This window comes from Pristiophorus japonicus, chromosome 11 (assembly GCF_044704955.1).
Source record: "Pristiophorus japonicus isolate sPriJap1 chromosome 11, sPriJap1.hap1, whole genome shotgun sequence".
Lineage (NCBI taxonomy): Eukaryota > Metazoa > Chordata > Chondrichthyes > Pristiophoridae > Pristiophorus > Pristiophorus japonicus.
In genome coordinates, this window is record NC_091987.1 from 72,800,500 (window position 1) to 72,823,363 (window position 22,864).

Genomic DNA, 22,864 nt, shown 5'->3' on the forward strand with positions numbered 1-22,864 from the left:
CAACTTACTGAGCTCTTCGAACATCTTGTCCGTCGGCTTCTCTGGCGCTAGAAGGTCCTTCATCAGGGAGTACGTTCTGGATCCACAAACCGTCAGGAGATGAGCCCTGCGTTTGTCGGCCGAATCCTGTCCCAACCATTCCTTAGTGACAAAACTTTGCTGTAGTCTCTCAATAAAGTCGTCCCAATCATCACCAACACAGTACCTCTCTTCTGTGCTGCTAGTGGCCATGCTCGCGTGGTTTAAATCCTAGTTTCTCGTCGCCAATGATATGTCCTTATTATACAGTATAAATGCACACGAGGCCCATATTTGAGAGAAGATCAATCTGTGACCAGTTACCTTTATTACCAAGACCTCAAGTGATGAAAATAGGTGGAGCTTCCCCTTTTATACCTGAAAGTCCAGGTTAGGAGTGTCTCCCACAAGTTCATCCCCTTGTGGTCAATGTTCTCAAGGTGTACCACTTAGGTCAGTTTATACATGGGTTACAATAATAGTTGACTACATGACACTAGCATCCTCCCTCTCTCTCTCTCTCTCTCTCTCTCTCCCCCCCTCTTTCCCCCTCCTCCCCCCCACCCCGACCCTACCACCGATCTACCTTCCCCCGGCCTCCAATCTCGCTCAAAACTCCCCCTCCCCCGCCGCCGATCTCTCCTTCCGACCCGGCCTCCAATCCCGCTCAAAGCCCCCCCCCCAACCCAGCCACCGATCTCTCTCTCTCTCTCTCGCCCCCCCACATTCCAATCTCTCTCTCCCCGACCCGGCTTCCAAGCTCTCTACGTCTGGTCTCCGACCCAGTCCTCAATTACCTAGCATCGCAGTGGACCGATCTTCTTTCAATTTTAAAGCATCGGCAACATGATGGAAACAAGTCCCGAAGCCCAATATCAGGGGCACGCTAAGCCTCACCATTCAGCCTCAGCAATTGCACTCTATGCCCCCCCAAGTGCCTGAAATTCTAAGCTATTTTCCCATAATAGGGGGGGTACTTTAACAACAACAACTTGTATTTACATAGCGCATTTGATGCCGTGAACCGTCCCAATGCATTTCACAGGAATATTACAAGATAAAAATTTGACATTAAGTAAAAATTAGCGCAGGTGGTCACGGAGGTATGTTTTAAGGAAAATCTTGAAGGAGGAAAGAGAGGTAGAAAGGCAGAGAGGTTCTTATGTTCTTATGTTTTATGTAGGCAGGGAGTTCCAGAGCTTGGGGTCAAGGCAACAGAAAGAACGACCACCAATGGTTGAGCAATTATAATCGGGGATGCTCAGGAGAGCAGAGTTAGAGGAACGCAGGCATCTTGGAGGAGGGGGGGGGGGCGCGCTGGGTTGTGGGGCTGGAAGAGATTACAGAGATAGGGAGGGGCGAGGCCATAGAAGGATTTGAAAATAAGGATGAGAATTTTGAAATCAAGGCTTTGCTTAACCGGAAGCCAATGTAGCGCAGCAAGCATAGGGCTGATGGATGAGCGAGACTTGGTGCAAATTAGGACTCAGGCAGCCGAGTTTTGGATCACCTCTAGTTTACATAGGGTAGAATGTGGGAGGCCAGCCAGGAGTGTGTTGGAATAGTCAAGTCTAAAGGCAACAAAGGATGAGTGCTCCAGCAGAGAATGAGCTGAGGCAACGGAAGAGACGGCGATGTTACAGAGGTGGAAATAGGCGGTCTTAGTTGATATGTGATCGAACGCTCATTTGAGAGTCAAATATGACACCAAGGTTGCGAACAGTCTGGTTCGGCCTCAGACAGAAGTTTGGGAGAGGGATGGAGTCAGTGGCTAGAGAATGGAGTTTGTGGCGGGGACCGAAAACAATAGCTTCGGTCTTCCCAATATTCAATTGGAGTAAATACAAATTAATTAAATACAAATACAATTAAATACAAAGTGCATTTCTTGATTTATTATCTCTTTAAGTAAAACACCCTGCATAATAAATATATTTAAATTTTTGTTGCATTGTTGGGATATGTAAAAGTCTTACATTATAAAAATTTACTTTGTCCAGGGGCATAATATGCATTATTTACCAAAGTCATTTCCAGTAAGTCAAAGGATGAAGGTGCCATGTTCAGAGGCAATTAATGGTTCGGCTTCAGCTGTTCCTGATTCAGGTACAGGTAAGTGGTACAATACTTACAATAATCAGGGGATCAGATCTACTTTGAGGTTACCCCATGAAGAATCATGAAACCTTTGTAACTCTCTTGCAAAAATACAATTGAACAGCTTTATTTCAAATGGTACTTTTAAGTATGTAGAATCAGGGAAATGCTGAAAATATTTTGAGCTGGATTTTTGGCTCCCTTCCGCCTCTGTTAGCATCCCAGAGGGGCATTAAAGGTTGTTTCTAGACGTTACGGTGGTTGTCCAGCTTTTACTGCCCGGTTGGAAAATTTGGCTCATGGTTTACGGCGGCGCAAGAACTTACCGCCCCACCCTCTAGTTTCACTGAGATCATGACGTCAATCATCGTGCAATGATCCACTAGTGCCCTGGGCGCAAAATTAAGCCCTAAAGCCTCATTATACACCCGCCCCAGGAAACGCCTGAAAAACTAGGTGTTCCTAGGGTGCAGCAGGCAGTATTAGCAGCATATTTAAATGGAGGGAGGAGGAGGATTACATCGTAGGTCACATTGACTGCAACGGTTGGGCACAGCACACTGCGTCAAACTCCGACTTCAAAGCGGCAGTTTTATCTGCCTTTACAGTCTCCTTACAACTTCAGTGAGAGAATTTAATTGAGGCATTACTAGTTCACCAGTGTATCATGTCCATGCTATTGCCAGGCGGCATAAAGCTAGAAGAAGGGCTCTTGGCCATGTCGGCCCACAGATGAGGTGTGGCCGAAGACAACTGAGGAGGAGGGCTTAACACCCACGGGTTTACAGACATCAACGCTCATACCTCCAGCTCTCTGAGGAGCAATGTGTGAGAAGGCTGTGCTTCGAAAGGAAGTACTGACAGAGAAATGCCATCTCCTTCAGGCAGACCTACAGCCTTCCAGCGCCAACAGGACTGTGCTGCCCATCGCAATGAATGTGATGTGCCGCTGGCCTTCTATGCCTCCGGCTCCTTCCAGGCAGCAGCAGGGGAGATATGCAGCAGCTCTCAATATGCTACACATCGCTGCATTCGGCATATCGCAAAGACTCTGTATGCCCGCAGAACGGACTTCATAAAGTTCCCAATGAGCAAGGACATCCAGAATGAGCAGGCATTTGGGTTTGGCAGAATTGCAGGCTTCCCGAGGGATGAAGGAGCCATTGACTGCACACACGTGGCCTAGCGAGCACCATTCCACAACGCAGAGATATTCAGAAACGGAAAGGGATACCACTCCCTAAACATCCAACTGGTGTGCCACCACACTCAGCGCATCCTCGCAGTGAATGCCCGCTATCCAGGGAGCGCACATGATGCTTTCATCTTGCATGAGAGCAGTGTCTCACGAATGTTTCAGTGACAAAGGGAAGGCCAGGGCTGGCTGCTCGGGGATAAAGGATACAGCCTAGCCATCTGGCTCATGACCCCCCTCCGCAGCCCCACCACAGAAGCCGAGGAACGCTACAGTGAGAGCCATGCAGCCACCCACAACATAATCAAACAGACACTTGGGGTGCTCAATCAGTGCTTCCGCTGCCTGGACCGCTCTGGAGGCAGCTTTCAATACTCCCCTCAACAGGTCTCTGAATTCATTGTCATTTGCTGCATGCTGCACAACTTGGCTATCATGAGGGGCCAGGCATTGCAAGTGGGAATTGCAGGCCCACCTCAGGAGGAGGAGGACGATGAAGAGGAGCCTGGCGAGGCCCCAATTGCACAGCCACCCCATCCACAGGGGAGGCCGCATCCAGATGCTGCCAGACCAAGACCGCATGTCGCCAGCTCATAATTGACCGCTTTGCATGAATGGAGGAAGCTGAGGGATGCAGCTTAAACTGGCCACACTATGTGCAATCACAAAGGCACATATCTGGTGAACATTGGAATGATACACATGACACCAATGGCAAATTATCAAAATTACAATTTACTCCCACAAATTAACAAACAGTTCCCTCCACCGCCCCTTCCCCACCCCAACAAAACAAAACAGTTCAATAAACAGCCTTCTGCTTCAAGGCAGTCAAGAACAATGCATTCGATTACTTCAACTGAACTATTTACAAGCGCCATCACAAAACATGAGGGCATCTACACAACGTTCTCACACCCCTTAGTGACTTGTCCTGAGCTTTCCCACCCTTTCCCTTCATCACCCTCCGACGTCTGCTGCTCCTCCTCAATGAGGTCTCAGTGCCTGCAGCAAGGCTGCTTAAGGGCTGCTGTGTTGGTGGGCCAGACACTACAGACAGCCGAGGAGGATGTCCTAGACCAGCTCTGGGCCTAGATGGCCCACCTGCGGACTGCTGCGCACAGTATCGGCGGAAGCAGTCTCTGATGGCTCGGGTGTGGACCGTGTAATGTGCATAATGGGAGAGTCAGTGGTGGGAGCCGGAATGTTGTCATCCTGAGGAAGGACAGCACCTTCCATTTCCTGGGATTCAATGACACTCACACAGGGCTGGGCCTCAACTTACCGCCTGCTTCGGCACCGTCACTTGCCCATTGGACAGTGGGGAGGACCGAAAGGATGGCAGCAGTCAGCGACCTCATGACATCACCAAGCTGGACCGTAGCTTGTGCCTGCGATGCGATCGCTGCTGCTAACTCACCCATGACATGCAACACATACTTTGGAACGTCACTGTCGCTGCTGGAGGCCACCTGCCTCTGTGAGTGAGCAAGGATGGCCTCGCCTGGAGTCCTCAGATGCACAGACAATGCGTGAGGCAGCCTCCGGACACTCACAGCAACTTTCTCTATGCTCTGGGGGATCCTACCTAATGCACCCATGAGTTCTCGGTGCATTTCCATGTTCTCCATGGACATTGTCACCATGTCTGCCTGTTCTTCAGCAGGACTACTGTGCCAACTCACCCACCGGGTAGCTTGTCTCCGAGCTTCCCCTCCCGCTCGGCATTGCTGTAGGCCACTGGGGCCAGGAGTTTGAGTCCACAAATCTTTGGAAGTCGCCTTCGTCCCCCAATGTTGTGTCCCCAGACGGTATGACTGGTGAGCTCTGACACTCGAGCAGCAGACTCTCATCCCCTCCCTCATCATCTCCCCTGTGGCCAGATGTAGATGGCTCACGGGAAGGCTGGCGTGCTTCAGGCTGGTCGCCTGTAAGCAGAAAACAACAGATGTATGGTTAGCAGCAGGGGAGGGGACAGGGTGATAGCAGGAAGGTGGTATTGGACACGTATATGTAAAGGGACTGGCCACTTCATATTAGGGGTCAAGGAAGTCACATCAGTTGCAAGTTCCATTCACATGCCCTCACTACCCGAAGGAAGCTCAGCATCACCCCGGGCCATTGTGCGAACTGGGGTGCCCATGAGGGCCGACACTCACTGCTCCACCTCAGTGAGCTCCAGCTGCTGCGGCAGTCTGCCTCCCATTCATCGTTGCTCCCTTCTAATATGGGAGAGCTCGGCCTGCAATGCGAGCAGTAAGAGTCTACCTCCTGTTATGCCACATGTGCCTTCCATAGTGCAATAGCTCCCACTGTGTGGATGTGCAAATGTCTTCAGTTCAATCTGTGTGGCCGGTGACTGAGGCTTTTCAAAGAGTGGGAGGAGGTGAGAGGCAGGTAGCATCGCGGCTCAGGGTGATCTTTGGAATATGCATATTAACAGTGGGAGTGGAGCGTAAGGAGGCTCTGATTAAACAATGATTAGGGGACGAGAGGGTACATGCATCCTGAATGCAGAGGGAATGGCTGGAGAACATAAGAATTAGGAACAGGAGTAGGCCATCTAGCCCCTCGAGCCTGCTCCGCCATTCAATAAGATCATGGCTGATCTGGCCATGGACTCAGCTCCACTTACCCGCCCTCTCCCCGTAACCCTTAATTCCCTTAGTGTGCCTGCAGCTTTCTGATAGATTCAACAACCCACACCTCGGCCTGCATGTAACACATTGTGAAAGGGCAGCTCCAACAACAACATTGTGTGAGACAGTGATCTTGCAAGCACGGCAGACCTACATAAATGTCAAGTTCGTTGAACTTCTTGCGGCATTGTGTGCCAGTTCTGGCCACCCTATCTGCCACTGATACCTCCTGGGCAATCTCCCTCCTAATTCTCCTAAAGATGCTGGGCACGGGCCTCCTTCCCCCAACCAGATGGAGTGTAGGCCTCCTCTTCCTCTCAATGGCCTGCACTAAGGCCTCAGCAGCCACTGGAGAGAATTGCCTAGCATGCTGCCTACCCTCTTGCTGTGCCATCTCCTGCTGTGTTTGAAGTGGGTCAGGTCATCTGTGGATGCCACACCCTAATGTACCGTCTGTGCCCAGGAAAATTGAAACGCCTCTGCGCATGAGCGAAATGGCGAACTTTTTTTTAATGCCGCGATTTTCGGCTGGGGTGTAACACTTGATTTTGTGCCCCAATCGTGGAACCTCATTTTCTGCAAAAATTTGCAAATGAGGGCGCAAGCTTTTTCCAGGTGGTACCAGAAACCCCGGCACCATTACCGCCCCAAAATCACAAAGCCGAAAATCCAGCCCGTCATGCTGGTGAGATAAAACTGCTGTAACACCTAAAGAAACTGATATTTTGTCAGCGTAGAGTTCATAATAGGCTAGCTGCATGCATATCTCAATTGTACAGATTTTGCAGCATATGCTGGCACCCTGTCCCGACTTCAGAGTTACATTACTCTATTGCCCAGGTTCTCCAGTCTCTGATGTCTTCCTTTCACTCAGTAACAACAGAAAGGGGATACAAATCTAGCTGTCTTTGGGTACCCATAATGTAGGGATCCATGAATTTGCCATTCGTAATTTTTTTTTTACAATAAAAGGATGTAAATTGAAGTTTACAGTTTTCTTTTATTTTAAAGGGCTTTTCAGAGCACTAACAAACAAATCATAAATCATACAACTTGTTATATATGTAAACCTGCAAATACCTTATATAGCCACCAGAGGGCTTATCCCCTGGAGTCCCAAGGGATCCCACAATCCCTTGGGAGCACCTGTACTTAAGGAGGCCTCACAGGCTGGAGAGGCACTCTGGAGACCTGCAATAAAAGACTACGGTCACACTTTACTTTGAACTCACAGTGTTCAGTCTGACTCTTTATTCATATATAACACAACTCATTTTTTTAAAATACCTCAACAGCAGTTTAACTTGTGATTGGTTGGCTACCTCTGGATTCTGTTTTACTCTTTTCAACTTTCATGGTGTCTGCCCTATGGGTCATAGGCCTTGGGCCTTAGTGGGTAATACTTCCTTGATATAAAAATAACAATACAAAAATTTATATATTGGGTTATTTGAATATGCATGGCATTAAGCACAGCAGAATAAAGCTATTCATCTTTCAAGTGCTGTTTCCCTGATTTTCGAGGATTCAGATTAAGAAGTACAGATGTATGTGTGGAAAGGGTAGCTTTCAAGGGCTTTTACATGAATTGTTGTACGAAAATATGAAAATGGCCTGTCCCTATGCTCATGATGCCGGAGCATCATGACTAGACACGATCCCCACTACCACATACCCCTGGGAGAGGCAGAGTAAGAAGCATAAAATACCATAACCAATAAAGGATAAAATCCTTCTATGCTTTTGTGTTGTCATATTCTTGTGTTACGTATAAAGGAAAAGGGAAAATGTGGTTTTAAAAGGAACTGTTCATCTCTGCAAACTGACTGATGTTAGGATCGGGGCAGACGACTGTCAAAGATCGATTATAGCAACATATTAGGTATAGTAGAAATTAGACTCTATCGAGAGTTATTCGATGGGAGAGCTCTATTTTCCTAAGCCTCCTAAATAGCACAAAGGGGGAGAAATTGGGGATGTTTGCGCCTCCCGTTGCATCCCCGGGGGGCGCAAACTAATTTTGGCCCAGGCACGGCGCCGCTAACAACTGCGAAATTTAGCGGCAGCGGTAACCGGTAGCACCCCGCTCCGCTATGCTGGCTGTGTCGACAAAATCACCGTGCGCGGCGACCCGTTTCCGTCCTGGAGCAAAGATTTTGGAGCGCCCCCTGAATCTGCGCCGGGTGATGATAGCGACAGCTTCAGGTGGCACGTACCGAGCAGTAGGCCGCTCGCCTGGCACTAGTTAAAGAAGAGGTGGCATGCGCAAAAAAAATTGACCGACTTGACCTGTTGCATCGTTGAATGCGAGGTCCGTGTCGCGATCTTGCAGCCAGGCACTCTGCTTAAGTGCTGGGCTGATGCCACGGCGCTCCGCTCCCCGGTGGTCCAGGATCCCCTTGGAATGAGTGATCATAGCATGATTGAAGAGGGTGAGAATCTCTAACCAGCGTACTAAGCTTAAATAGGAGAGACTATGAAGGTATGAGGGCAGAGTTGGCTAAAGTAGACTGGGAAAATAGATTAAAGTGTAGGACGGTTGATGAACAGTGGCGTACATTTAAGGAGATATTTCACAACTCTCAAAAAATATATATTCCAGTGAGGAGGAAAGGGCGTAAGAGAAAAGTTAGCCATCCATGGCTAACTAAAGAAATAAAGGATGGTATCCAATTAAAAACAAGGGCATACAATGTGGCCAAAACTAGTGGGAGGACAGAAGATTGGGAAGCTTTTAAAAGCCAGCACAGAATGACTAAAAAAAATATTAAGAAAGGGAAGATAGACTATGAAAGTAAACTAGCACAAAATATAAAAACAGGGAGCAAGAGTTTCTATAGATATATAAAAAGGAAAAGAGTGGCTAAAGTAAATGTTAGCCCCTTACTTAGAGGACGAGACTGGGGAATTAGTAATGGGGAACCACATGATGGCACTGCAGCTGCGCATGGATTCACTCTGCAGCATCCGCGATGTTGAGGATGTGAATAGCATGTTTAGTGAGTTGGTCATACCACAGGTAAAGGTTACAAAGGCAGATAAGGGATGGGTGACCATCAGGCAGAGCAGGAGTAGGAATATAGTTGTGGAGTATTAAAAATATAACACTCACACGAAAGGTCTTTTATAGAGAAAAGAGTTGTTTATTAAAACCTGATTAATCAAGGGGGATCCGGTCTCATCAGTACCGTTACTGAGTGCTCTCAACGCAGATCTTATGCGACAAGCTACGGAGTTACATTCTTATGCAATTCAAATACAGTCAAAATGGTGGAACTACGCGGGGAAGTGTTCCATTGGTTATTTGCCATCAGTCCCCGCCCACTTGCTACTAATACATTGGTTAATACAGGTTACAGGCAATATCATTGGTAACAGTAATTTCTAATGTATCTATTGGTTACAGTAATTTCTAATGATTCTATTGGTTACAGTAATTTCTAATGGTTCTGTTGGTTACAGTGATTTCTAATTGGTACATCACTGTTGCTATGGGAAAAGCCCCCCTCCCCTATAGGTTATGTGTTACTTTTCTGTAAACATGTTCCCATACTAGCTTTCAGGCTGTAACCTTGGCAGACCACCTGTCTGTTACCCATTTCAAAGAGGCCTTGTGTCTGTTATCTCGTGCGACTGGAGCATTGCGGTCTTCGCTCATTATTACTGCAAGCTGTCTACATAAATCCTGTGGGTGTTCTTATCTCCTAAGAGAATTTCTCTGAACTTCTATGTTTTGCCTAAATCAGCTATTCTACAATGAACGCATTTTAAACCTTACTCTCATTCTTTCTTACTTTATATGTTAATTACACCGAATTATTTAACCCCTGACTAACGTTTTTTGCTCTTACAATAGTGCAGGAGTCGCCTGCGGTCATCTCCCTCCAAAACAGATATACCACTTTGGATACTGTTGGGGGAGATGACTCATCAGGGGAAGGCAGTAGCAGCCAAGTTCATGGCATCATGGGTGGCTCTGCTGCACAGGAGGGCAGGAAAAAGAGTGGGAGAGCTATAGTGGTAGGGGATTCTATTGTAAGGGGAATAGATAAGCGTTTCTGCGGCCGTCATCGAGACTCCAGCATGGTATGTTGCCTCCCTGGTGCAAGGGTCAAGGATGTCTCAAGGATTCTGGAGAGGGAGGGTGAACAGCCAGTTGTCGTGGTGCACATAGGTACCAACGGTATAGGTAAAAAATGGGATGAGGTCCTACAGGCTGAATTTAGGAAGCTAGGAGTTAAATTAAAAAGTAGGACCACAAAGGTAGTAATCTCAGGATTGTTACCAGTGCCACGTGCTAGTCAGAGTAGAAATTGCAGGATAGTTAAGATGAATACGTGGCTTGAGGACTGATGCAAGAGGGAGGGATTCAAATTCCTGGGACATTGGAACCAGTTCTGGGGGAGGTGGACAGTCTGGACCTGGGCAGGACCGGAACTGAACACCTAGGGGGAGTGTTTGCTAGTGCTGTTGGGGAGAGTTTAAACTAATATGGCAGGGGGGTGGGAATCTATGCAGGGAGACAGAGGGAAGTAAAATGGGGGCAGAAGCAAAAGGTAGAAAGGAGATAAGGAAAAGTGGAGGGCAGAGAAATCAAAGGCAAAAATCAAAAAGACCACATTACAACATAATTCTAAAAGGACAAAAAGTGTTTAAAAAAACAAGCCTGAAGCCTCTGTGTCTCAATGCGAGGAGCATTCGTAACAAGATGGATGAATTAACTGCACAGACAGCTGTTAACGGATATGATGTAATTGGGATTATGGACTCATGGCTCCAGGGTAACCAAGGCTGGGAATTCAACATCCAGGGGTATTCAATATTCAGTAAGGATAGATCGAAAGGAAAAGGAGGTGGTGTATCGTTTCTGGTTAGAGAGGAGATTAACGCAATAGTAAGGATGGACATTGGCTTGGATGATGTGGAATCTGTATGCATAGAAAGTAGGTGCAGGAGTAGGCCATTCGGCCCTTCGAGCCTGCACCGCCATTCAATGAGTTCATGCATAGAGCTGCGGAACACTAAATGGCAGAAAACGCTAGTGGGACTTGTGTACAGACCACCAAACAGTAGTAGTGAGGTTGGGGATGGCATCAAACAGGAAATTAGGGATGCGTGCAAAAAAGGTACAGGAGTGATCATGGGTGACTTTAATCTACATATAGATGGGCTAACCAACCTGGTAGCAATACGGTGGAGGAGGATTTCCTGGAGTGTGTAAGGGATGGTTTTCTAGACCAAAATGTCGAGGAACCAACGAGAGAGCTGGTCATCCTAGACTGGGTGTTGTGTAACGAGAGAGGATTAATTAGCAATCTTGTTGTGCGAGGCCCCTTGGGGAAGAGTGACCATAATATGGTAGAATTCTTCATTAAGATGGGGAGTGACACAGTTAGTTCAGAGACTAGGGTCCTGAACTTAAAGAAAGGTAACTTCGATGATATGAAATGTGAATTGGCTAGAATAGACTGGCGAATGATACTTAAAGGGTTGACGGTGGATAGGCAATGGCAGACATTTAAAGATCACATGGATGAACTTCAGCAATTGTACATCCCTGTCTGGTGTAAAAATAAAACGGGGAAGGTGGCTCAACCGTGCCTAACAAGGGAAATTAGGGATAGTGTTAAATCCAAGGAGGGGGCATATAAATTGGCCAGAAAAAGCAGCAAACCTGAGAACTGGGAGAAATTTAGAATTCAGCAGAGGAGGACAAAGGGCTTAATTAGGAAGGGGAAAATAGAGTATGAGAGTAAGCTTGCAGGGAAGATAAAAACTGACTGCAAAAGCTTCTATAGATATGTGAAGAGAAAAAGATTTGTGAAGACAAATGTAGGTCCCTTGCAGTCAGAATCAGGTGAATTTATAATGGGGAACAAAGAAACGGCAGACCAATTGAACAAATACTTTGGTTCTGTCTTCACTAAGGAAGACACAAATAACCTTCCGGAAATACTAGGGGACCGAGGGTCTAGCGAGAAGGAGGAACTGAAGGAAATCCTTATTAGTCAGGAAATTGTGCTAGGAAAATTGATGGGATTGAAGGCCGATAAATCCCTGGGGCCTGATAGTTTACATCCCAGAGTACTTAAGGAAGTGGCCCTAGAAATAGTAGATGCATTGGTGGTCATTTTCCAACATTCTTATGGACTCTGGATCAGTTCCTATGGATTGGAGCGTAGCTAATGTAACCCCACTTTTTAAAAAAGGAGGGAGAGAGAAAACAGGGAATTATAGACCAGTTAGCCTGACATCGGTAGTGGGGAAAATGTTGGAATCAATTATTAAAGATGTAATAACGCATTTGGAGAATAGTGACAGGATCGGTCCAAATCAGCATGGATTTATGAAAGGCAAATCATGCTTGACAAATCTTCTAGAATTTTTTGAGGATGTAACTAGTAGAGTGGACAAGGGCGAACCAATGGATGTGGTGTATTTAGACTTTCAAAAGGCTTTAGACAAGGTCCCACACAAGAGATTGCTGTGCAAAATTAAAGCACATGGTATTGGGGGTAATGTATTGATGTGGATAGAGAACTGGTTGGCAGACAGGAAGCAAAGAGTGGGAATAAACGGGTCCTTTTCAGAATGGCAGGCGGTGACTAGTGGGGTACCGCATGGTTCAGTGCTGGGACCCCAGCTATTTACAATATACATTAATGATTTAGACGAAGGAATTGAATGTAATATCTCCAAGTTTGCAGATGACACTAAGCTGGGTGGCAGTGTGAACTGTGAGGAGGATGCTAAGAGGCTGCAGGGTGACTTGGACAGGTTAGATGTGTGGGGAAATGCATGGCAGATGCAGTATAATGTAGATAAATGTGAGATTATTCACTTTGGTGGCAAAAACAGGAAGGCAGAATATTATCTGAATGATGGCAGATTAGGAAAAGGGGAGGTGCAGCGAGACCTGGGTGTCATGGTACATCAGTCATTGAAAGTTGGCATGCAGGTACAGCAGGTGATGAAGAAGGCAAATGGCATGTTGGCCTTCATAGCGAGAGAGGAATTGAGAATAGGAGCAGGGAGGTCTTACTGCAGTTGTACAGGTGAGGCCACAGCTTGAATATTATGTACAGTTTTGGTCTCCTAATCTGAGGAAGGACATTCTTGCTATTGAGGGGGTGCAGCGAAGGTTCACCAGACTGATTCCCGGGATGGCAAGACTGACATATGAAGAAAGACTGGATCGACTAGGCTTATATTCACTGGAATTTAGAAGAATGAGAGGGGATCTCATAGAAACATATAAAATTCTGATGGGATTGGACAGCTTAGATGCAGGAAGAATGTTCCCGATGTTGGGGAAGTCCAGAACCAGGGGTCACAGTCTAAGAATAAGGGGTAAGCCATTTAGGACCGCGATGAGGAGAAACTTCTTCACTCAGAGAATTGTGAACCTGTGGAATTCTCTACCACAGAGAGTTGTTGAGGCCAGTTCATTAGATATATTCAAAAGGGTGTTAGATGTGGCCCTTATGGCTTAAGGGATCAAGGGGTATGGAGAGAAACCATGATCATATTGAATGGTGGTGTAGGCTCGAAGGGCCGAATGGCCTACTCCTGCACCTATTTTCTATGTTCCATGGAGATGGCAGAAACTCTGAACAAATACTTTGTATCAGTCTTTACGGTAGAGGATGTCGGAGCACAAGCCCGCATTTCTGAAACGCTTAGCTCCGGCGCGGTCTGGAGATATTGAAAGGGTTAAAAATTGGAAGATTCAAGATTGGATTAAAACAGGCTGCTAGACGATATGGTGCCATTTAGCCATTGAAATGACTGGAGCTGGTCATTTATCTGTATGTTGAGTATTTGAGTGTAACTTGTTACTTTGTGAATAATAACCTGATGACATTGTCTGTATGTTAAATGATCTGATTTGTGTATAGTAATTCAGAAAGCAGTTAGCCGTGATTTCAGGACAATGCCATTTGAATCTACATCGCCTGCATATTAATTGTCTGTCTGTACTATGCAAGGAAACAAGAGTTCAAAGGCTTTTTTGGTATAAAGATGAGAGTTTAACACACAGACATTAGACACTAGGCACTGGACATTTGGAAGGTGTGTGCCTCACAAGTAGCCACTGGAATCGGAGCAAACAGAAAGTTGGCTTGTGAAGTGTTTGTGTCTCAGTAGCATTCATACTGGGATTGTTTAGTATGAATGTTTAAATAAAAGACCCGATTCTGCCTTTACTACAACTGAGTGTGTGTGTAATTCGACGTTTAAAGCAACGAAGCGAAAAGAGCAAGAAAGCTGCACAACATATTGGTGACCCCGACATGATTTTCAAAACTTCGTTGGCTGCGTTTTTCGAAGAAGTGTTTCCCACACATCATTCTCTTAGTTGTCGTGATGGTAGTAATGGGAGGATCAGGGAATATTCCAGTTCAGGTCCGGTCATTTCTTAATGAGTGGATTGAGTCGAAAGGGGGACTTTACGGTATAGGGCAGGAAACAGTGACAGGAGGATGGAGAGAGACACGACAGTCCTGAGTGGAGAGTGTCCAGTTAAAAAAGATGAAAGTGTTTGGGTTAAAAAGTGATAAAAAGCGAAAAGCATTAGTGTTGCAGTGTATAATGCTGGGGATGAAAAGTTAGAAGAAGAGGCTGAGGCTAGAGATAGGGGCGTCTCAAAACTCAGAGCACAATTAACAGTAGTGAGTAAAGAAATAGAGAATTAGTGATTTCAGGCATTCAGGGCAGCCAGGACCGTTCTCACGCTGGATCAGCATCTTGCTGATGAACAGAACCATAATCAAGATCTAGAGAAAGGAAAATCTAAGCTACAGCAGATGGTGGTATTAGGTTGCCCAGTGGAGACAGCAAGGAATATTTAAGCTGCAGCAGATGGTGGTATTAGGTTGCCCAGTGGAGACAGCAATTGATAAAGCCGGGTGGTATTTGGAGGATTCCCCGGGTCTGAGATTTGAAAGGGGGATTAAGGGACAGGGAGAATGCCCACCATTCCCATCCACAACTCCTTTGTCTTCTCTGATTTCGGAGCCTTGAACCTATGTGGTTCGCGTGGCAATGTTAGGTACGGATGCGGAGCAGTTAGATGCCTCTTCGGTTCCTCAGATGCTTCACACTCCACAACATTACACACGACCTTCCGGTAATGCGGAGAGTGGGTGAAGCACGTTCGGGCGGATAAGGCGAGAGCAGGATCATGATTCCGCTACTCCCTATAGAGCTCGTGAAGGGAACACTAATCTTAAGTGGTTTGGGGGATTCCTGATATGAGCAAGGAGGGGTAAAGTTACAGGACATGAGAGCTATCCTTAGTGAAGTGGGACCTGCACCGCTTCACGATCTTAATAAATTTGCCGAATAGTGGTGTAATATTCTGGGATGGTCGCAATCAGGGGACATATCAGAGAAACAGAGGATTCACATGATTCTGCGAGCTTTAGGGAGTCACTGGGGAGAGGTAGTCAGTTTTGAAACAACCTCCAGGTCCCTGCTTGGTAGAATAATAGCTGCAATCTTTGGTGCTCACTCAGGGCCACAGTTAATAAAGCGGCTTGCATTATTACCAGGGGAAGGACCCAGCGAAGCAGGGGAACATATATTCCAGTTGTGTAAAAGTTTGGGAAATAATTGGATTGATATCAGTCACTACAGGGATGATACACATAGGGAGATCATTTTGACTCTCCTACCCCCTTCAGTAATTCTGCAAGTAGATGCCTGGGGCAGGGTCGATAATTTTGATAAATGGTTGGCAAGGGTAGAAAGCTTGTATCAGAGAGCTGCAGGTATCCCAGTCATGGAAGTGAGATGGGTTACAGCGATGGAAGGCAGAAGGGTCTGAGTGGATAAATCCCGGGATGAGTCGTATGAAAGGAGCAGGACCAGGTGGTGCCTGGATCCCGACCCATCAGTTGATGGAGGACAGGGATAGACTGGCTAAAGAATTAGAAAAATGAAAAGAAAAGTTGAAGAATCAGGAAAGAGAAGCTAGAGTCACAGACAGGAATGATACCTTGGTTCAGTTGGTGAGGTCTGTTATGTATGCAACACTTTGTAACCGGCATTCTACCACCACAAGAGAGCGCATCTGTTGGAGTCCCAAGGGATCCCAGCATCGCTTAGGAGTACTGCATATAAGCAGGCCTCCCATGCTGTGCCAGCACTCTGGAGTCAGAATAAAGAGGCTAAGGTCACACTTACTCAAGTCTACAGTACTCCGTCACATTGCTTTATTTGAGACATAACAACTGGCGATGAACAATAGATAACGAACCATCACGCAAAAATGCAGAGAACTGTTGGTATCCTGGAGAAATTCTCGAAAGTGATGATTGGGAAGCCTTCGTGGAGCGACTCGACCAATACTTCATGGCCAACGAGCTGGAAGGGAATGAGAACGCTGCCAAATGAAGAGCGATCCTCCTCACCGACTGCGGGGCAACAACCTATGGGCTCATGAAGAATCTTCTTGCTCCGGTGAAACCAATAACCAAATCGTATGAAGAACTGTGTACGCTGGTCTGGGAGCACCTAAATCCGAAGGTATCGATTTTACACATGTCAGCGGTCTGAAGGCCAGGAAGTGGCGAGCTACGTCGCCGAACTAAGGCGCCTTGCAGCACTTTGCGAATTCGATGGAGTCCTGGAGCAAATGCTGAGACTTTTTTGTGCTTGGCATTGGCCATGATGTTATCCTTCACAAACTAATGACTGTTGAAACACCGAACCTGAGCAAAGCCATAACGATAGCTCAGGCATTTATGTCCACCAGCGATAACACCAAACAAATTTTGCAGCATAAAGATGCATCGACAAGTACTTTACACAAAGTAACGTTGTTTTCAGGCAGGAATGCATATGGCAGAACATACACGCCGGCAGCTGCACGACCTCAGATGACCCAGAATCCGCCATCAAGTGTGAATGCGAGACAATTAACACCTTGTTGGCGCTGCAGAGGTGATCAACGAGCCCATCAATGCCACTTCAAATACTATGGGCCCAAGTTTTCACATGATTTGCGCCTGATTTTTAGGAGCAACTGGTGGAGAACGGACTATCTTAGAAATCGCAATTCTCCACATTTTTTTTCTGCAGTTCTAGTCAGGTAGAACAGTTCTACTTTGGAACAGAATTTTTTCTTCAAAAGGGGGCGTGTCCAGCCACTGACGCCTGATTTGAAAGTTTCTACAGTGAAAACGTACTCCAAACTAAAGTAGAATGGAGCAAGTGAAGATTTTTGTAGAACTGAAAAAACCTGTTCTACACATTAAAAAATCAGGCGCAGGTTACAAATTAGGCGTCCAGAACGAGGTGGGGGGTGAGGGGGGGTGGAGGAAACTCATTAAATTCTACAATAAATCCTTATTTATACTTCTACAAATATTATACAAATAAATCCAACCTGAATAAACATTTATAAGCAAAGAAAAGATTAAATAAAACATCTTCCTACCTGTGTGAAAGTGCTTCAGCCAGGGAGAATTCTGCAGCCGTTCGTTGCCGCTGAGCGGGAGGGGATTGGGGTGTGGGGGAGAAAGCCGTTCGTTGCCGCTGAGCGGGAGGGGTGGGGGGAGGAAACAGCCGTTCGTTCCCGGGGGGGGGGAGGGGGGAGAAGACAGTGAGAAGGCTGCAAGAAGCCTCAGTGCTGATGGCAATGTGCTTTTATTAAAAAATGTTCAAAAATTAAACAGCTACAAAGAACTACAAAAATGGCCGAGTGCCAATGTTTTTTTCACACTGAGCATGCGTGAACGCTCCAACGCGCACGCGCAGCGTTGCCGGCAGGAAAAAAACTAATTTAAATAGTACCCGCCCCCTCCCACTTACAAAATCGGCGCGAGTGTAGGCTCCGCCCTCCTCCGCCTCTGCCGCGCCAGGGGCAGACAAGAAGCTGCAAAGCGCTCCAGAATCGCGATTTTTTTTTTAGGCGCCGTTTTAGGCGCGAAAAACGGGCGCCCAGCTCGGAGGGGCGCCCGTTTTTTTTCGTGTGGAAACTTGGGCCCTATGTGTGCAAAGGCTGTGGAACAATGGGACACATCCAGAGAATGTGCAAACAAGCTGCAAACCCTGCAAACCACCACGTTGCAGAGGAAGACCGATCCATGGCATATCAAACTGAACTAGAGACTCGAACCGAGGAGGCAGAAGTGTACGGGGTACACACCTTCACCACGAAATGTCCACCGATCATGTTAAAAGTTGAACTGAACGGAATTCCAGTATCCATGGAACTGAACACGGGCGCAATTCAGTCTATCATGAGCAAAAAGGCCTTCGAGCGTCTGTGGTGCAACAAGGCACAAAGGCCCAAGCTGAGCCCTATTCATACCAAGCTGAAAACTTACACTAAAGAGCTGATCCCTGTAACTGGCAGATGCTTTTGAAAATGAAAAGTCACCCGTTACGGTCCGCCAGATTAGGACCTGGACCAGCCAGGATCCTTCACTGTCCCTTGTAAAAAAAACTGTGCCCTCCATGGGAGCTGGACCAGCATCCCAGCGGAGATGCATGAAGAGATCAAGCCGTTTCAGCGGCGCAAAGACGAAATGTCCATACAGACGGACTGTCTTTCGTGGGGTAATCACGTGGTTTCGCCTAAAAAAGGCAGGGAAACGTTCATACACGACCTACACATTACCCACCTCGGTATGATGAAAGCTATAGCCAGATCCCATGTGTGGTGGTCCGGCATCGACTCAGATTTGAAGTCTTGCGTGCGTCAATGCAACACTTGCTCTCAACTGAGCAATGCACCCAGGTAGGCACCGCTAAGTTTGTGGTCATGGCCCTCCAAACCATGGTCTAGGATCCACGTTGACTTCGCTGGCCCGTTTCTAGGCAAAATGTTTTTGGTTGTTGTGGATGCTTACTCAAAATGGATTGAGTGTGTAATAATGTCTGTAAGCACGTCCACTGCCACAATCAAAAGCCTATGAGCCATGTTTGCTATGCACAGCCTGCTTGATGTCCTTGTCAGCGACAATGGGCCGTGCTTCACAAGCGCTGAATTCAAGGAATTCATGACCCGCAATGGGATCAAGCATGTCACATTTGCCCCGTTCAAGTCCACATCTAACGGCCAGGCAGAACAGGCAGTCCAAACCATCAAACAAAGCTTGAAACGCGTGTAGGAAGGCTCCCTGCAGACCCGTCTCTCCAGAGTCCTGCTCAGCTACCACAAAAGACCCCACTCGCTCACCGGGGTTCCTCCTGCCGAACTGCTGATGAAAAGGGCACCCAAAACAAGGCTCTCTCTAGTCCACCCTGATCTGCATGATCATGTCGAGGGCAGGCGGCATCAACAAAGCATGTACCATGATCGCGCAAATTTGTCATGCGATATTGAAGTCAATGACCCTGTATTTGTACTCAACTATGGACATGGTCCTAAATGGCTTGCTGGCAGTGTTGTAGCCAAAGAAGGGAGTAGGGTATTTGAGGTCAAACTTGCGAATGGACTAACTTACAGAAAGCATTTGGACCAAACCAAACTGCGATTCACAGAGAGCCACGAGCAACCTGAAGAGGACACCACCAACTTCGACCCTCCGATACACACAAGTGCTAACCAACATCATGGTTGACCACGAAGCTGAACCCATCATCCCCAGCAGCCCAGCAAGGCCAGCTACGCAGGAGCCCAGCGAAGGCCCAACCAACTCACCTGCACCTTTGTACTGAGACAATCGACTAGGGAGTGGAAAGCCCCAGATCGTCTCACCGTGTAAGTAAGTGTATTATTGACTTTGGGGGGGGGAGTGATGTTATGTGTGCAACACCTTGTAACCAGCATTCTACCGCCACCAGAGTGCGCATCTGTTGGAGTCCCAAGGGATCTCAGCATCCCTTGGGAGCACTGCATATAAGCAGGCCTCCCATGCTGTGCCAGCACTCTGGAGTCAGAATAAAGAGACGAAGGTCACACTTACTCAAGTCTACAGTACTCAGTCACATTGCTTTATTTGAAAATTAACAAGGTCAGGGGTAGATTCCGCAGGTGAGGCGGATGCCGCACTTCAATCACAGATGTCGTTTCTTTAGGACCCTTACTTCAGGATAGGGTTGGCCATACCCTTATTGAGGCATGTGTGGAAGGATAATTGACACAGGGTCTGCCGGGCAAATGAAGGTTGAGGTGCTCCTGGAGGAAGGGGATTCCCTTCTTCAGAGACAGTTCTCCAGCATCCCAGATGCACGAAGAGCAGTTACTGAACAGTCAGAGATGAAAGCAGTGGGAGAAGCTTGTTCAGAAGCATTTCAAGTTTCTGTAGGAATGGGCTGTTTCAGAACTGATGAGATGTTCAGTGAAAAGCTCAAATGTGGGAGTTATAAACATGATCTTAAAGGATGCGAAATAGAAGTTGGAGCATTGCAAATGTTGAGATAGGAAATTACAGCAGTTCCGAAGGGTGAACTGAGAGAAGGACTGGGTCTCTCGACTGACTATTCAACATTTCCGTCATCCTTTACTCTATGTTGTTACACTTCTCTCACAAAGCAGGGGAAATTGTTAAAAACTGTGCAGAGGGCAACAGACTTAGTCAAAGACACCGATTGCAAGTTTACATTTCTGAATGTAAACAGCATGGAATTCAGTCGAAAACATCAAAAGTTGAAGGTTGACATAAGTGAAAATGGATATGATAATCATGCAGCTATTCAGAAGAAGGAAATGCGGAAATGGAATACAGGATTTCAACAGCAACAGAGTTTGAATCAAGCAATTGTGGACATTAACTATCACTCTGTGGAAAGTGAGAACATTCATACAACTTTGGATCAAATGTTACCCAGATAAGGCCTGCAGAGAGGCAAAGAGAAGAAGTGGGGGAATGTGGGAGCACCAGCCTATGGAATCTGTGGAATTCGCTGCCTCAAAGCTGTGGAAACTAGGACATTGAATAAATTTAAAACAGAAATAGACAGTTTCTTCAACAATAAGGGGATAAGGAGCTATGGGGAGCAGGCAGGGAAGTGGACCTGAGTCCATGATCAGATCAGCCATGATCGTATTAAATGGCGGAGCAGACCTACTCCTGCTCCTATTTCTTATGTTCTTATGTAAGGACCTGCAGAGTCTGCAGCTTGGCCCACTCCTTTAATGAAGGGGAAAGCCCCTTCTGCGTGGCAGTGCTACGCATCCCAATGCGTAGCATTGCACTCCTCTCCCTGTGCTTCCACCCTGCTCGCGCCCCACAGAGGAATGGAGCGCACTCTCGGCGGTAACCCCAATATTGCAAGCAGGGCAAGACTTCTGGGCCTGCCGCAGGAAAACCCGCCTCGCCAAACGAGGAGCTACACAATTTCCCCCCCCCAAAAGTCTTTGTGGTTAAGGTAAATTTAAAGAAGCAAGGAGGAATTACGAAGCGATCTCTGTCCTGAAGAGGCTTTTAAACGCCAGAGAGAAATCAAGATCTGAGGGAATAGTGGTCACAGTTGGATAAAACAGACAAACAGGCAACAATGAAAAGGAACAACTGATTGAAATCAATGAATAAATGGTGTACCTGACGGAAGGTTAACTAAGGATAAACAGGAGGGAACAAAGCTATTAAAGGCACATGTGAATCATACGTGCTTATCCATTTGATCTGCTGAAAGGTTGGTGCAAAAATGAATAGCTTTGAATAAAGGAAAAGGGAAAAGTGCGGTCTTAAAAAGAACTGTTCATCTCTACAAACTTACAAACTGACAGGTATATAGGATAACAGTCTCTTCTCTCTGATAAGCATCACTAACATTTTTATTTTGTCAGATGTTACTAACAGACCAACATTCCCAACTGCAGCTCATGCAACAAGGACAGACACATGCAGCCTCAAAAGATCAGATAACCCAACACAACAGGCAGTGAATTCTCAGTCTCAATATTCCACAACAGGTAATGTATTTAGTAATATGTTTGTGAATCAACCGTACTGTTGATGAGAATACATAAGACTACTGCTACTTGCTGCACATTGGCCACAGCCAGTCTTTTCACACAGACATTAATTTTATTTTTCTGTATTTCTATATTGGCTTTGCAAATGTTGGAAAATGGGAATCCACCAAGGTAACAATGCAGATAGTTAAACTGCTAAAATAAACCTTGAAGAGCATACATATGCTAAATGTTCCAAGGAGCTAAGGGAAAAAATAAACTAGAACATATACACAAACCTTTTGTGGAGTTGCTCACAGTAAGTCAGAAGGTACAATATTTTAAAATTAGAAGCATCATAATCATGTTTTCAGGGCCATTTATTTATTGAAGGCTGATGCTGGGATTTAAACTTGTGGCTTTATTCACCAATAACGATGTGCATTATTTATTTATCTAGAAATATAACTTTTGGCAAAATATTGATTTTTAAATGTTGTTGAGTAGTTAGCAGCTGCATTGGGTCTGTGGCACTCTGGGAATTTATCTGTTTAATTTTGGTGGCAAGGCATTTATATAGGGGAAAAATATTGATTCCAACATTTGTTTTAAGTGGAAAGTAACAAAAGTATGAATATTTAATGAACAAATTAATGAAAACTCATAGAAGTAGATCTCTTGCGTTCAAACTTCTGAAATTAATAAGAATCATTGAGGCAGACAGCTGCCAAAGATCAATCACCATCAACACATTCGATATAGTAGAAATGAGACTCTCTCGAGAGTTATTCAAACCAGAATTTAAGTAATTACATCAGGAAAATGCTTGCTGATGAGCGAGCTCTATCTTTCTAAGCCTCCCAAATAGCATAAAGTCTTTGTGGTCACAATAAATTTTAAAAAGCAAGGAGGAATTACGAGGAGATCTCTGTCCTAAAGAGACTTATAAACCACACCAGAAAGAAATTGGGATCTGGGAGAACAGTGGTGGTGGTTGGATAAAACAAATCAATTTATCGATACAGAAAACCAGGTAGCAATCAAAGGGAACAACTGATTGAC

General features: G+C 46.1%; 1 protein-coding gene across 6 annotated transcripts in view; it reads left to right on the forward strand.

Moving 5' to 3' along the window:
- The window catches only part of spag17 (sperm associated antigen 17), a 564,758-nt gene that overhangs the window by 457,673 nt on the left and 84,221 nt on the right, over positions 1-22,864 (forward strand). For all 6 annotated transcript variants that reach the window (XM_070893521.1, XM_070893526.1, XM_070893524.1 and 3 more), the window contains 2 exons: positions 2,019-2,130; positions 21,695-21,820. In XM_070893521.1, the coding sequence (XP_070749622.1) occupies positions 2,019-2,130; positions 21,695-21,820 (238 nt within the window). The remainder of the gene's footprint in view (positions 1-2,018; positions 2,131-21,694; positions 21,821-22,864) is intronic.